General features: G+C 39.8%; 1 protein-coding gene across 5 annotated transcripts in view; it reads left to right on the top strand.

Moving 5' to 3' along the window:
• LOC132398279 (ribosomal protein S6 kinase alpha-6) overlaps positions 1 to 17,121 on the top strand; it is a 174,906-nt gene that overhangs the window by 83,904 nt on the left and 73,881 nt on the right. For all 5 annotated transcript variants that reach the window (XM_059977463.1, XM_059977465.1, XM_059977467.1 and 2 more), the window contains 7 exons: positions 2,308 to 2,450; positions 3,349 to 3,419; positions 9,611 to 9,699; positions 11,041 to 11,105; positions 11,751 to 11,853; positions 16,121 to 16,245; positions 16,416 to 16,538. In XM_059977463.1, the coding sequence (XP_059833446.1) occupies positions 2,308 to 2,450; positions 3,349 to 3,419; positions 9,611 to 9,699; positions 11,041 to 11,105; positions 11,751 to 11,853; positions 16,121 to 16,245; positions 16,416 to 16,538 (719 nt within the window). The remainder of the gene's footprint in view (positions 1 to 2,307; positions 2,451 to 3,348; positions 3,420 to 9,610; positions 9,700 to 11,040; positions 11,106 to 11,750; positions 11,854 to 16,120; positions 16,246 to 16,415; positions 16,539 to 17,121) is intronic.

The raw sequence follows: 17,121 nt of genomic DNA on the forward strand, positions 1-17,121 counted from the left end.
TTGTCAACTTGCCTTTCCCACTCTCTGGGCTATAAGGACACTAACAAGCCTCTTTATTGCAACTCTAGAGGTAGTGTATAATGGGGGTGATGGAAACCAATAACTTATCAGCTGCTGAACAAGACATGTTGATTGGTAGGTTAATTTACTACAATACATTGGCCCTACGTGGTTGTGAGTTGTAGAATCTTGGAAAGTTGGAGAGAAGTGCAGAAAAAGTGATTTATTTATGATAAGTGTAAAAAGGTGGTTGTTGGTTGGTGCAGTTTCATTGGGTTTCTATACTGCTATCTTTTGTTGTCTCTATGACTTTATTAAAAAGCTCATAAGTGCCAAAAGTTATGTGAGTAAATGCCAACAAGCTTTTCAAGATTGCCCCAATAAATTTCATGCCATGGAATCAAAAGAAAGCCATTGCCTTTTTCTTCATGGTGGCAGTACGAAAGATATATCAGCAGCTGTCAAATCTGGAAAACATGAATTACTCATTAGATTACCATTGAATGATAACAGCATGAGGAGGCTATACTGCTTATTCTATCCATACCAGCCCTTTGTAAGGGGAATCCGGCTTGTCAGGTTTTTTTACATATTGTACGTATACTGCGCTCTTCTGAAAACTGCAGATGAATTTGCTTCCGCCTCTCCATGATACTGTATTTCAGACTCTTAACAGTCAGTGCTTGATGAAGCAGTATCATCAGGCAAGCAATTGCTAATATGTATCACAGTTTCTTTGTGAACTCCTGTCAGAATTAATGCTAGCTTTAACTACAATACTCAATTATTGGTGAGTCATCTACCCTTCCTTCAAAAGTTCAAAGTAAATTAATTATCAAAGAACGTATATACATATGTCACCATATACAATGCTGAGATGCAATATACTTGTGGGCATGCTCAGTAAATCCAGTTAACATAATGGAATTGTGAAGGGTCACACCCAACCAGTGTGCAAAAGACAACAAACTACAAATACAAGAAATAATAATAGCATTAATAATAATAAATAAATAATAAAATTGAGAACCTGAGATGAAGAGTCCTTGAAACAGTCCATAGGTTGGGGGAACAATATAGTGATGGGGGCAAGTGAAGTTATCCCCTCTGGTTCAAGAGCTTGATGGCTGAGGTGTGCTAACTGTTGCTGAACCTGGTGGCGTGGGTCCTGAGACCCCTGTATCACCTTCCTTACAGGAGCAGCAGGAAGAGAGTGTAGCCTGGGTGGTGGCAGTCCCTGATGATGGATGATGCTTTCCTGGAAAAATGCTGTATGTAGATGTGCTCAGTAGTGGGGAGGGCTTCACCCATGCTGGACTGGGCCATATCCACTACTTTTGTTGGGTTTTCCATTGAAGTGCATTGATGTTTCCATCTCAAACTGTGATGCAGCTAATCAGAGTACTCTCCAACACACACACACACACACTTACACACATATAGGTTTGTCAAAGTTTTTGATGCAATGCTGAATCTTCGCAACCTTCTAAGGAAATAGAGGCACTGCTGTGCTTTATTCATTATTGCACTTGCGTGTTGGGTCGAGGACAGGTAATCTGAAATGTTAACACTGAGAATTTTAAGTTGCTGAGCTTCGCCACTTCTGATCCTCCAATGAGGACTGGCTCGTGGCCTCTGGCTTCCTCTGCCTGAAGTTCTTTTGTCTTGTTGATACTGAGTAAGAGGTTGTGGCACCACTTAGCTAGATTTTCAAACACTCCCTATATACTGTTTTGTCACCACCTTTGATTCGGTCAATGACAGTGATGTCAGCAAACTTAAATATGGCTTTGAAGCTGTGCGTAGCCATACAGTCATAAGTATAAAGTGAGTAGAACATGGGGCTAAGCACACTGCCTTGTGATGCACCCGTGCTGATGGACATGTGAGGAAGTGTTGTTGCTAATCTGAACTGACTAAGGTCTGTAAGTGAGGAAATCGCTGTTGAATTTAGAAATTATTTTGTACGTAAGAAATATTGGAACTTACTTTCCATGTAGTTGCTGTATTGTTACGGCATGTTTTTTTTAAATTCATGCTCACCAAAAGTCACTTGGTAAAGTTTGGCACATAATGTTTCTCTTGTAGTGTTATATAGGCTAATTTTAGTAAAGGGCAAATAAAAATACCTTGTCTTTTCCTAACTGACATAACCTCCCTAACTCACATCATAATCAATACCAACAGTAAGTAGCATCTGGATCTTTAATCTAGTCATAATTCATGTTTAATCAGTTGTGACGCTTGAAAGAGTTGAAAGCTGTTAATGCACAAAGTATTCACATTTTGACATTATTTTGTTTATAGATTTTGGGCTAAGTAAAGAATCAGTTGACCAAGAAAAGAAGGCATACTCATTTTGTGGTACTGTGGAGTACATGGCACCAGAAGTAGTAAACAGGAGAGGTCACACACAGAGTGCAGATTGGTGGTCATTTGGTGTGCTAATGGTATGTGTGAGATTTTGCTTTAACTTAGTATTGTTCTCTTTGGTGCTTTGATTGATGAAAATGGCTGTCTATTCTGGTATTAATAAAATCAGTTTAGTTCCATTTGTATGTCACTCACTCTATTTGGATGTATTGGTATACGTTGGGTAGAAGGCAAAACCTTTATGGAAATTTTGGTTGGAAACTTGAATTGTTTATGCTGAGCAAAGGGTTTGCACTTCTAGTGTGGAATCCCTAGTTGGCTGTGGTTCTAATTTTCCTGAATGCTTGGGTTACAGACTAGACCAACTTTAGCACCCTGGCAAAGTTGAGCTGTTTCAGAGCATTGCTTAATTGGAAGTGCAAACTCTCTGGGAAAATAATAATGAATTATTTCCCATTAAAGATGGAACCATGAAGTTAGTAATGAAATGCACATATTTTTATGCTATCAGTATGTTTATAGTTTATCACATTTGTATTTATTCATTGAGATACAATGCAGAATAGGCCCTTCTGCCCTCTAAGCCACTCTGCCCTGCAAACTCTGATTTAACCTTTTTCTAATCACAGGTTAATTTACAATGGCCAGTTAACCTACTAATCTGTGCGTCTTTTGTCATTGGGAGGAAACTGGAGCACCCGGAGAAAACCCACACATTCCACAGGGAGGACGTAAAGAGTCCTTACAGATAATGTCAGAATTGAACTCCGAACTCCGACTCCCCGAGCTGTAATAGTGTCTTGCTAACTGCTAGTGTCCTATATATGTCATATCTAAACATGCTGTGCTGATGTCATTATTTATGTAGTAATTATTACACTGTTAGTGATTAAGGAAGATAATTACATTCACTATAAATATTGAAGCTTGATATAGCTTCAGTGTCAATGTCATTATTTTGCTTTTACTTTTTAGTTTGAGATGCTGACTGGTACATTACCTTTCCAAGGTAAAGATCGGAATGATACAATGAACATGATACTCAAGTAAGTTAATTCTAATTTCATGTGTTTCATATTTAATGGTTTGCTGATTCTGCTGAACACTATTTTGTGATTTTTTGAGGAAACAGAAGTTTTAATATTGGCAAGAACTTTGAGTGAGTATGTCGTAAACATATTGGTTATCTGTCGTTTCCGACAATGACGTTACCTCTGAGGGAGGAGTTTTATAGTGAAAAGGCTATTGTGCTGGGGCAGTTCCACTCTCCCGACCTCAAAAATCTTGATCCAGTGCTACAAAAACTCATCACAACTGGAGACTTCCCCGGCATGACACCTTCTGTGCCTTGTCACGCCCTTCATTCTCCATGAAGAATTGCAGCACTGCCTTCTTGGCCGTGAATCTTGCAGTTGATCTCATTCGCCCAGTCTGCTGGAACTAACTTCACATGCTGGGGTAGGCATATCCCTATCTCACTGGGGTTGGAGGTTCCCAGCTACGCTCACCCGGTTTAGCCCACCTGTTGAAGCAGTGTACCAGGGTGAGGCCACTGTTGCATTTACTTGGAGCTACAGTAGAGAGCTGGGTTGCAGGTGAGGACCAAAGGTGGACGTGCTACCCCACCCTGGGCACTATAAACATGTACGTACAGTTATAAAGTCATATAGTACAGAAACAGACACTTTGGCCCACTAGAGCCATGCTGACAATCAAGCATCCTTTCCCAGTAATCCCATTTTATTCTGCCCACATTCCCATAAACCTCCACAGATTCTTCCAGTCATTACAGACTATGGGCGTTTTACTGTGACCAATTAACTAACCAACTTGCACATCCTTGGGGTGTGGATGAAAAGCAGAGCACGTAAAACAAAGCAACTTATCAGGTCAAGCAGCATCCATGGAAATGAGCAAACCTTCGACATTTCAGGCCGAGACCTTTCTTCAGGACCAGAAAGTAAGGGGGAAGAGGCCAGAATAAAAAGGTGGGGGCAGTGGAAGAGGGATAGCTAGAAGTTGATAGGTGAAGCCATATGGGTAGGAATGGTAGGAGAAAGGGAAAGAGGAGGAGATCTATGGGAATTTGATAGGCAGGTGCAAAGATGTAAGAGGGCAGAGTGATGAATATAAGGTGGGGGGGGGGGGGTTTGACCAGAAGGAGAAGTCAATATCCTTGCTAAGAGGTTGGAGGTTACCCAGATGGAATATAAGGTGTTGCTCCTCCACCCTGAGGTTGCCTCATCATGGCACAAGAGGAGGCCGTAGACACCTAAAATAAAACCATGTAGTCATATAATAGAGCTAGAATTAGTGAGAAATTAGAGGACTGGGAACCTTTACAATGCAACAGAAGGCAATTAAAACAAGCTATAAGAAACAAAAAAAAATGAACTATGAAGGTGACCTAGCCAATAGTATCAGAGAGTATCAAAAGTTTTTTTTCAGATATTTTAGAGAGACGAGAGTGGATATTGGACTGCTGGAAAATGACACTGGAAAGGCAATGATGTGGGACAGTGAAATAGTGACAAACTAAATAAGTATTTTTGCATCAATCTTCACTGTGAAAGTTCCGAGTAGTATGCTGGAAGTTCAAGAGTGTCAGAGGGCAGAAGTGAGTGCATTTGCTATTCCTAGGGAGAAGGTTGGGAAGCTGAAAGGTCTGAAGCTGGACCAAATGGACTACATCTGAGGGTTCTGAAAGAGGTAGCTAAAGAGATTGTGGATGTACTAGTAATGATGTCAAGAATCACTGGACTCTGATATGATGCCAGAGGACTGGAAAATTGCAAATGTCACTGTACTCTTCAGGAGGGGAAAGAGGCAGAGGAAAGGAAATTACTGGCTAGTTAACTTAACCTCAGTGAAGTCAATTGTAAAGAATGAAGTTTCAGGGTACTTGGAGGCATATGATAAAATAGGCCAAAGTCAGCATGGTTTGCTCAAAGGAAAATCTTGTCTGACAAATTTTGTCCAATATCCACTTTCATCTCTCTTTTAATATATCTCGAAGGAAATAACACCCAGGATAGACAAAAGAGTATTAGTGGGTGTTGTGTATTTGGATAAAGCAGTGGCTGATTGGCAGGAGGCAGAGTGGGAACAAAGGGAGCCTTTTCTGGCTGGCTGTTGCTGTTCCACAGGGGTCTGTGTTGGAACCACTTCTTTTTACCTTGTATGTCAGTGAGCTGGATAACAATTGATGGCTTTGTGCCAAGTTTATGGACGAAACAAAGATAGTTGGAGGAGTAGGTCGTGTTGAAGAAGCCATAGAGGTACAGAAGGACTTAGACAAATTAGGAGAGTGGGCAGATGGAATGTAGTGTCAGGAAGTGTATGGTCATGCATTTTAGTAGAAGGAATAAAAGTGTTGACTGTTTTCTGAACTGGGGGAATATTCAAAAATCTGAGGTGTAAAGGGACTTGGGAGTCATTGTGCAGGATTCCCTAAAGGTTAACTTGCAGGTCGAGTTGGTGGTGAGGAAGGTCAGTGCAATATTAACATTCATTTCGAGAGGTCTAGAAACAACGATGTAATGCTGAGGCATTACAGAGCATAGAATAGTACAGGACATTACAGGCCCTTCGGCCCACAATGTTGTGCTGACCCTCAAACCCTGCCACCACCTTAAATTATATAACCCCCCACCTTAAATTCCTCCATATACCCGTCTAGTAGTCTCTTAAACTTCACTAGTGTGTCTGCCTCCACCACTGACTCAGGCAGTGCATTCCACGCACCAACCACTCTCTGAGTGAAAAACCTTCCTCTAATATCCCCCTTGAACTTCCCTCCCCTTAACTTAAAGCCATGTCCTCTTGTACTGAGCAGTGGTGCTCTGGGGAAGAGGCGTTGGCTGTCCACTCTGTCTATTCCTCTTAATATCTTGTACACCTCTATCACGTCTCCTCTCATTCTCCTCCTCTCCAAAGAGTAAAGCCCTAGCTCCCTTAATCTCTGATCATAATCCATACTCTCTAAACCAGGCAGCATCCTGGAAAATCTCCTCTGTACCCTTTCCAATGCTTCCACATCCTTCCTATAGTGAGGCGACCAGAACTGGACACAGTACTCCAAGTGTGGCCTAACTGGAGTTTTACAGAACTGCATCATTACATCACATCTCTTAAACTCTATCCCTTGACTTATGAAAGCTAACACCCCATAAGCTTTCTTAACTACCCTATCTACCTGTGAGGCAACTTTCAGGGGTCTGTGGACATGTACCCCCCCAGATCCCTCTGCTCCTCCACACTACCAAGTAGCCTGCCATTTATGTTGTACTCTGCCTTGGATTTTGTCCTTCCAAAGTGTACCACCTCACACTTCTCCGGGTTGAACTCCATCTGCCACTCCTCAGCTCACTTCTGCATCCTATCAATGTCTCTCTGCAATCTTCGACAATCCTCTACACTATCTACAACACCACCAACCTTTGTGTCGTCTGCAAACTTGCCAACCCACCCTTCTACCCCCACTTCCAGGTCGTTAATAAAAATCACAAAAAGTAGAGGTCCCAGAACAGATCCTTGTGGGACACCACTAGTCACAACCCTCCAATCTGAATGTACTCCCTCCACCACAAACATCTGCCTTCTGCATGCAAGCCAATTCTGAATCCACCTGGCCAAACTTCCCTGGATCCCATGCCTTCTGACTTTCTGAATAAGCCTACCGTGTGGAACCTTGTCAAATGCCTTACTAAAATCCATGTAGATCACGTCAACTGCACTACCCTCATCTATATGCCTGGTCACCTCCTCAAAGAACTCTATCAGGCTTGTGAGGCACGATCTGCCCTTCACAAAGCCATGCTGACTGTCCCTGATCAGACCATGATTCACTAAAAGCCCATAGATCCTGTCTCTAAGAATCTTTTCCTACAGCTTTCCCACCACAGACATAAGGCTCATTGGTCTATAATCACCTGGACTATCCCTACTATCTTTTCTGAACAAGGGGACAACATTCGCCTCCCTCCAATCCTCCAGTACCATTCCCTTGGACAATGAGGACATAAAGATCCTAGCCAGAGGCTCAGCAATCTCTTCCCTCGCCTTGTGGAGCAGCCTGGGGAATATTCCATCAGGCCCCAGGGACATATCCGTCCTAATGTATTTTAACAACTCCAACACCTCCTCTCCCTTAATATCAACATGCTCCAGAACATCAACCTCACTCATATTGTCCTCACCGTCATCAAGTTCCCTCTCATTGGTGAATACTGAAGAGAAGTATTCATTGAGGACCTCGCTCACTTCCTCAGCCTCCGGGCACATCTTCCCACTTTTATCTCTAATCAGTCCTACCTTCACTCCTGTCATCCTTTTGTTCTTCACATAATTGAAGAATGCCTTGGGGTTTTCCTTTACCCTACTCGCCAAGGCCTTCTCATGCCCCCTTCTTGCTCTTCTCAGCCCTTCTTAAGCTCCTTTCTTGCTACCTTATATTCCTCAATAGACGCATCTGATCCTTGCTTCCTAAATCTCATGTATGCTGCCTTCTCCCACCTGACTAGATTTTCTACTTCACTTGTCACCCATGGTTCCTTCATCCCACCATTCTTTATCTTCTTCACCGGGACAAATTTATCCCTAACATCCTGCAAAAGATTCTTAAACATCGACCACATGTCCATAGTAGATTTCCCTATGAAAACATCATCCCAATTCACACCCGCAAATTCCAGCCTTATAGCCTCATAATTTGCCCTTCCCCAATTAAAAATTTTCCTGTCCTCTCTGATTCTATCCTTTTCCTTGGTGAAAAGGCACATAAGGCATGGTGAGGCCTCACAGAGTACTGTGAGCAGTTTTAGGCCCCTATCTAAGAAGTATATGCTGACATTGGAGATAGTTCAAAGGAAATTCACAAAACTTATTCTGAGATGGAAAGACTTACATATGGGGTGTGTTTGATAGCCCTGGGCCTGTACTTGCTGGAACTTAGAAGAATGAGGGGGGATCTTAATGAAGCATGTCAAATGTTGAAAGGCCGAGAAAGAATGGATGTGGAGAAGATGTTTTCTATTGTCGGAGAGTCTAGGACCAGAGGGCACAACCTCAGAATAGAGGGACATCCATTTAGAACGGAGCAGTGAGAGCAAACTTTACTACATATACCACTATGCCACCCTAGATGATTGTTCGGTCCTTCACAACAGAAAAGCAATTATAAAATGAAAATGTTCCCTTTCATTCTTAACTTTTTTGGAAATTATGTGTTCTATGTTGGTATAATTGGCATTAGTTCCTAGCTAAAAAAAAAATGGTCGTTTAAAGGAAATGTGGAACATTGGACAGGATCTTGCTGCTTTCTGGAATAAGGATACAATCATTCCAAATTCACTTTGCATGTACAGAGAAATTAAAATGCAAGTCTAGGCAGTAGGTTTCAATGAACTGTCCTTGCAGATTGTGCTTGACCTTGAGACATTGGTCCCTTTTAATCAGATTTGAATGTTATATTGTTGGTTTGCAAATTGCAATTCTAAATAGTTGGTCTGTGAAAAACACATTATTCTGGTCTCGAGAACAGTGAAGTTTTTAGATTGTGACTTCGCTATTTGGAACTCTCTGCATTCCCACCATCCCCCACTTCCGCTGTACCCTTTTGTCTTTCACACGTTAATCTATCAGGAGACACAGTTACCTAATTTATATGACAAAAAATTTGTTATTCTAGATCAGAATTGCAGCTTATTCTATAAACAGATTTAAATGGCACCAAATTACATATTTATCTGAAATCACAAAATGAGAATGAAATTTCAAAATCCGTCACTGCTGCCTGCTCTTTATAAAATGTTTTTTTTTTGTCTTTTTTGTAAGACAGCAGCTGCTTAGTTGGATTTCCATGCACATCTACATAATTGATTCATAGTGGTTTTGTACATGAGAATTAACTATCATCAAGTCATTCTTGCAAACTTACTCAGAAATAATCCCAATCAATTTTTGTCAAGTGAATGTAATTCACTATGATTTATGCTGCACAGTGGGTCTTAAGTTTTTTGCATTTAAACTGAAGTTATTATGAAATGTATACATTTGGTGATTTTGCATCATGAATACTGTGCTTGAAAATCTTTTTCTTGAGAGTAACAGTTGAGCCTGTTTTCGAGTAACAGTTCATTTCAGGACCTAAGAATTATAGTGAAAGCAAAAATACTTACAGTAAATTACATTCATACATTATTTATATAAAATAATGAATCTGTCTGCTTTTCCCAAGAGCTAAATTAGGAATGCCTCAATTTCTTAGTCCGGAAGCTCAAAGTCTTCTCAGAACACTATTCAAGCGAAATCCTGGGAATCGATTAGGTACTACTTCAACACTTTTATCATTGTCCTTCTCTGTAGTAATGCATGTTTCTAGTTATTGTTGGATATTTAATAGTTGTTAATTGTCTTATATTTGAATTCATGTATGCATGTTTAAATTGTCATTACTCTATGCTGAAAGTAGTTTTTTCAGTTTCATCAGTTTTAAAACCTTTATAGTTTCATTTTTTAGATTATTGATCCAGGAATATGAAAGTAGTGTTCAATTTTCTGGTACCTATTGTGTTCCTTTTACAAATATATCTGCTTGAACACCACTTCTTTAACTCAGGGTTACTTAACAATTTAAAGTGTCAAAATGTGTGTATGTGTATTAGAGAGTGAGACTGACTGAATGAGCTGGACTTGGTGCAGACTTTGACGCTGCCTGTGACAGTGAGGCATTGGTGCATGAAGAAGGTGTGCAGTCTTAACAGCGAGTGATCACCTTAGTTGCTTTTCTTGTGATTGCAAGACTTTGTTGATGTGAAATGCTGCAAGCCCAGTTAATTGGTTTATTGGTGAATGGCGAAGAAACTGCTTGGCTTAAGTCATAGTGTGGACTAGGCCTCGAGCTGTGGTGTCACCTGTTTGCAGCCACCCAGAGGAAGGTGCTGGAGTTGGGCACTCCTCAGGAGTACTGGAGTCATGCAGCCGCCAGTGTTAGCTAAGCAGAAGCTAAGCTGCATTTTGTTCAACTGCAGAATGCTGCACATTCAAGGACTCAAAGAATTAGACTTTTTTTTATGTGACTATTTTACTACAGTCTATATGTGCCTTGTGTTGTGTGCGACTGTTGGTACTGTGTTTTACACCTCGACCCTGGAGTGACACTGTTTTGTTTGGCTGCATTTATGGGTATTCATGTTTGGTTGAAAGACAGTTAATCTTGAACACAGATTTATTAACATAATTTGTTCTATACGTTTCTCCTTATGTATGAAGTAATAAAGTCTAATTTTGCTTGAGTATATCCTAGTTATATTGAGCCTTGTGTGGATTGGCACACTAACCACGCAGAGTTAGAGGTTTAATTTATTTCATTGGGCACCTTGAATTTATTGCAATATTTGACATGGTATTAATGCAGTTGAAATTTCTTTGTCTTTTTAAGAATTGACTTGAATCTAGTTATGAATAAAAACATGCATTTTCTTTAGTGTTTAGATGTTATTGGAGTATTTTCCATTAAAACTGATAAATTGGTTTATTATTGTCACATGTACCTAGGTACATGAAAAACTTTTTTTGCATGCCTTTCATCACATTGAGTTGAGTTTGGCCTCTGCCCTCCTGCAGCAATGACTACAAATAAACATCACGTAATCTTAATTCTTGTAGGAGCTGGCCCTGATGGAGTTGAAGAGATCAAAAGGCATCCATTCTTTGCCACCATTGACTGGAATGTAGGTGTTTCCCATTCCAACAAGCAAGATCAAGGTCACAAAGCTGTTAAATGTAATGTTTTTTACTCCTGACAAAACAAAGTTAAAATCTAAATTTTCATGGATTTAATTTACTTAAAGAATTCCTCTACTGTTATTAAACCACCTATGTTAATACATTTTCTGTGCTGGGAGTACAAAGCTTAGTCTCTGTATGTTTATTATTGAGATACATGGAGAATAGACCATTCCAGCCCTTCAAGTCATGCTGCACAGCAATCCCTGATTTAACCTTAGCCTAATTTCGGGACAATTTACAATGACCAGATTGTCTTTGGACTGTGGGAGGAAACCGGAGCACCTGGAGGACACCCACGCAGTCATGGAGAGAACATACAAACTCCTTACAGACAGTGGCAGGAATTGAACCCCAGATCACTGGTTCTATAAAGCGTTGTGCTAATTACTACGCTGCTGTGCCATCCGAAATGTATGTTCTTGTACATATAGTATAAGTCAATGATTAAGTGTATTTAATAAATACGATTTTATTTTGATGTACACTGAAGAACCAGTTTGAAGCACGTATTTATACACACTGTACGCACTGTAATTCAAGTTGTAATGATTGATGCATATAAAAAACAATCATTCTCTATTTCTTAGAAACTGGTCAGAAAAGAAATTCATCCTCCATTTAAACCTGCTTCTGGTAAGCCAGAAGATACTTTCTGCTTTGATCCAGAATTTACAGCTAAAACACCAAAAGGTAGAGATGATTGCTTTCATTATTGTTATGACATTTGTGTAAAATGTAAGTCTGCACCTTCCCAGTTCTGAAGGGTTTTTTAGCTTTTTGGTTTACAATTCATAGCATGAATACATATTGATGGAAGTTTAGTGATTGTTACAGAGATATAGATGTCTCTGAGATACATGTTTGTAGATTGCCTGCAGAACACACTGGGAGATACAACTAATGCTACTGCAAAATCATCCATATGCTTTGGGAGGATAAGCAAATCAACATCAGGGTCTTTTCCCTCCTCAGCGTTCCAGTACTGAGGCTTTAATTACGATCAGTCAGTTGTAAGCAACATGTCACTTATGAATGCGATTACAAACAGACATTCTGCTGTGAGCATTATTATGGCAAGAGATTACTATGTGGATAGAGTAAAAGAATATAATTCTTAAGTTGCAATATGTATAACCCCACAGACTTGTGAAAATACCTGCTCCATGACCATTCAAACTGTGTGTTGTTCTTGCAGAAACATGGATCCTATCCAATTTACCATCAATCTTTAGGCCATGCCACTCAGGGACTTGCACTAATATTATTTTGTGACTGAGTGTGCTATTTTAGCTGTATGTGTTTTATGTGACTATGTAATGTGTTTTGCACCTTGGCCCCAGAGGAACTGTGTTTAGCTGTGTACATGAAAGGTAATTAAACTTGAATTTGAAGCAGAGTATTTGGGGCAGTATTGACTCAAATTCCATTTACTAAAAGCATACTGAAACCTAGCATCAGTAGAGAAAGAGCCCACCACCTCCCAAACTGCTCACTCACCCTGTCGGGCAATTTGTGGCAGAGTCTGTAGATCCACTTCATGAGCTATCTCAGAGCTGATGGAATGAAAATGGGTGCAGTGTGCACTGGATCCTGTGGGACCACCCAATAAGGAGGGAAGTAATTTATTTTATAACTGGAAGATAAATTTCTCATAGTGAGTCATAGAGATACTGCATGGTAACAGGCCCTTTGGCCTACCTGGTCTACACTGACCAACAAGCACTCATATGACATTAATTGTGCCATAATCCAAATTCTCCCCACATTCCTGTTACAAGGATTACCTTTTAGTAATGATGATCGGTTAGGCGTAGTGAGAATCTGTGTTTGCTGACAAATATCTTCACGGTCTCAACTGAAAATTTATGCAACTGAATATCTCTGTGTGAAATCTACTAAGTTTCCCTGACCGTCCATGAACAGTCGAAGAATAGAAAAGGTAATACCAGGAAAGGAGACTACGCTGGCCTGATCTAATCTCCATGTGTCTGACACAGGGCTGTTTAATTAAGCGATCTGCAGTGGTTCATCTCTGGAGAGTTATCACTGCTTTGCATTCAAAGCCTTTCATTTTTATACTCTTTCCTCACCAGTTCAAATGCCGTGCTTCAATCTTGTCATCTCATAGACACCTAACTGACCTGGGTCACTTTCTTATTGGCTCTGGTCGAGGGCTACAACCAGTATTGTTCTGTGGCCTTTGCCCTCAGTCTCAGCCTTTTGTTCTTTTCAGCTCTGACTGAGCCAAACAAGGTGACCTGGTCTGAGCTACCAAGATTACAGAATGCTCCTCCAGCAAGCCTGTCACTTTACATAATAAATAGCTACTTGTCTAAGAATGGTCTCAGGTTTAGCAGGTTATTAACACAAAACTCCTTGCATCCACATTCTATTGCTTTGATTAACTTAAATTATCTCAGAGCAAGAAATCAGTTCAAACAGTTCACAAAATGACTGCAAGGACAGTCTCACAAATTGGCCGCCTCCATTCTTGTTCACTGATTGTTGTTCTTTCTGACCCACATTCCCATCAAGCTACTCCCGGATTTTCCCATTCATCCGTGCATGATGGGAAATTTACAGTGGTCAATTAACCTACAAGCCTTCACATTTTTGGGATGGGTGAGGAAAGCAGAGAAGCCAAAGAAAATGTGCAAACTACAAACAGACAGTAGGTCAGGACTGAGTTCTGGTATCTGGAGCTGTGGGTCCACAACTTCATCATTATAGCATCCCAGTTATTTGTGATGCTGACTAACAGTGAGGTTTGTCTAACTGGTCTATAATTTCCTTTCCTTTGCCTTCCTCCCTTCTTAAAGAGTGGAGTGACATTTGCAATCTTCCATTCCTCTGGGACCATGTTAGAATCAAGTGATTCTTGAAAGATCATGACCAATGCATCTGTTGTGTGTATGCCTTCAGCAACCTCTTTCAGACTGCGGGGTGTAATCTGGTCCAGGTGACTTATCCACCTTAAAACTTTTCAGTTTTCAGTTCCTTTGTAATCACTCCTGCTCCCTGACACTCACAGACCTCGGGCGCTCTACTTGTGTCCTCCACAGTGAACACTAATGCAAAGTATTCATTAAGTTAGCAATTTCTTTGTCCCCCATTACTACCTCACCTTCATCATTTTCTAGTGGTCTGATACCAACTCTCACCTCCCTTTTACTCTTTTATAGAACTGAAAAAACATATAGTATCCTATTGGCTAGTTTGGCTACTTTTCTCTTCTTATATCTTTTTTAGTTGCCTTTTGTTGGATTTTAAAAGCTTCCCAATCATCCAACTACCCACTCACTTTTGATATCTTATATGTCCTTTCCTTGGCTTTTATGCAGTCCTTAATTTCCCTTGTCAACCATGGTTGCCTAGCACTACAATTTTAGAACTACTTGTTGTGTGGGACGTAACTATCCTGCTCCTTGTAAACTATTCCCAGAAACTTCAGCCACCTCTGCTCTGCTCTGCTGTTGTAGTCGGGGGGGAAAAAACAACTGAGGGAGAATATTGTTTGTAATCTGGTTGTATCAACATAAATAAATTAGTAACAAACAGGAAATGGAAAAGCAAGTGATTATAAGCATTTACCCCTTTAAATTAGATTCAGATTCTTTCTGGAATGCTGTTTATAAATTATTTATAATGATGAAAGTTTTCAGACATAGGTTTAAATTTAGAGAAGAGTGCAACTGGGGTCAAAAGAACCCAGTCTCTCCAAAGAACAGTTCAACAAAGTGAATTTTACGTCAGTTTATGCTATTTTACACAATTTAGTGTACTATATTATGGAGTCATGGAGTCATACAGCATTGAAACAGACCAGTTAGCTTACCAAGTCCTTGCCAACTATCTAACCCTTTAACTAATCCCTTTTTTTTGTTCTCCCCAATTTCTTCCCACCAGTTTCTCCCACTCAGTAGGGGCAACTAACCTACTAATCCTCTCATACTTAAGGTGAGGGAAGAAGCCTGAGTAGTCACAGGAAGGATGTGCAAACCAGTGGTCAGGATTGAACCTGGGTCACTGGTGCTATGTAATGGCAACTCTACTGACCACTGTGCTTGCCTATTTGTAGTGAATGAAAATCCATCAGGGCCAATGTACAGCAGACATATTCCTAGTATAGTATTGATTTTATTGGATTTAAAAGCCAAAGATCATCTGTTAAAGATCCAACACAATTATTATTTTGTGTATAAACTCTTTCTACATTTTCATGGACTTCTTCAGCCCAGTGCTTTTGCAAAGCTATAACCAATATAAAACAAATTATTTAATTCCTCAGTGAAAATACTTGACAAGTTTAATCAGATTAGATACAGCAAAAGGCATTTATCTGTAAATTTTTCCACATTATAACTTGAAGGCAGAATCTCCAAAGTGGAATCAGTGGTGGTTAGCAGTTTATCATTAGAGATCATTGATTGTTAAACTGTTCTAAAAGCTCCAAGTGACAATTCATCAGAGATTACCATAATATATAACTTGTATATATTTGCAGTCATGGTTAAAGCTGTATGAGGCCATGGACAAAATTATTTTTAATCTGTGGACAGAAATATTTAAACTAATACGTGATTATAAGTAAACTTAAAATAACATTTATTAAACATTTGTATTATAAAGTTGTTGTTCCATTTTAATATCACGGCAAGACTGAATTTATTTTATGCGATGTAGTTCACTGCACTGCAGAGATATTTACTTATTGAGATACAGTGTGGAATTGGTCCTTCAAGCTGTGCCACCCAGCGATCCCCAATTTAACCCCAGCCTAATCACAGGACAATTTACAATGACCAGTGAACCTACGAACCAATACGCCTTTGGACTGTGGGAGGAAACCCACGTGGTCATGGGGAGAACATGCAGGGACAGGAAATGATCTAGGATTGTACTGCAAATTTTTTTGTCTTGAAAAAAATTAAGAATTGAATGTTTTTTCTTGATTTAGATTCACCTGGTATTCCACCAAGTGCTAATGCACATCAGCTGTTCAGAGGGTTTAGTTTTGTGGCAACCAATTCAATGGAAGTAGGACAAAGCACCCCTCTCGCGATAGTACAACCTATAGTGCAGGTATGGCACATGACAAATAAATATCTCATGTGATTGTAATGATAAATAAGTTATTGCCAATGTTTGACAATATTGAGTTTTAACATTAAAGCTAATGTCTTTCGTGTAATGGAATGCCAAAGTGAAGAAAAAATCTAAAGATTTAACTAATTTCTTTCTGGTTTAAATAGCTGCATGGCAACAGCATTCAGTTTAATGATGGATATGAGCTCAAAGAAGATATTGGAGTTGGCTCCTACTCAATCTGCAAGCGCTGTATACATAGAGTTACGAACATGGAGTTTGCTGTTAAGGTAATGAATGAATAAGTGCACATTCAATTTATTGCTGCATGTCCACTGTAAAGCTTTAAAAATTTATCCTCTTGGAGAAGGGAATTCGGTTGTATTCAACTGGTTTTAGCAGCAAACTCTCCAGCTTAACTGATTTATAGTTTACCAAAGTTATTGGTGAGTTGTAGGTAAAGGGAACAATGTGTGAACCTATTGCCCCTATTCCTCCAAAAAACACAAGACCTGTTTGGTGAAGAACGCATTCAAGACAAACTTGGTCTTGCTAGTTGAGATCATTGATCATGAATTGTAAGAGTTTAAAGAAAAGCCCAGTGCTGTGATACTTTGAGTCATTTGTAATACGTTGCACATACTTTATACAATGTATAAGGATTAAACATGTGTGTCTTAGAAATCCCAGATGAAGCCAGACATGGTATCTATTTGTTTAAGACTTTAGAGTATTGGGTATTCTGTTACTGAGCTCTTGCTTTGGCAACCATTGGTTTGAAGGTGACTCAGTTTCATTTGAAGCTTCTGTCAGTTTACTACATCGCGAGGTAATTCCATGGAGCTGGAACGTAATAAATAAATGTTGCAAATT

This window comes from Hypanus sabinus, chromosome 8 (genome assembly GCF_030144855.1).
Source record: "Hypanus sabinus isolate sHypSab1 chromosome 8, sHypSab1.hap1, whole genome shotgun sequence".
NCBI classification, from domain to species: domain Eukaryota; kingdom Metazoa; phylum Chordata; class Chondrichthyes; order Myliobatiformes; family Dasyatidae; genus Hypanus; species Hypanus sabinus.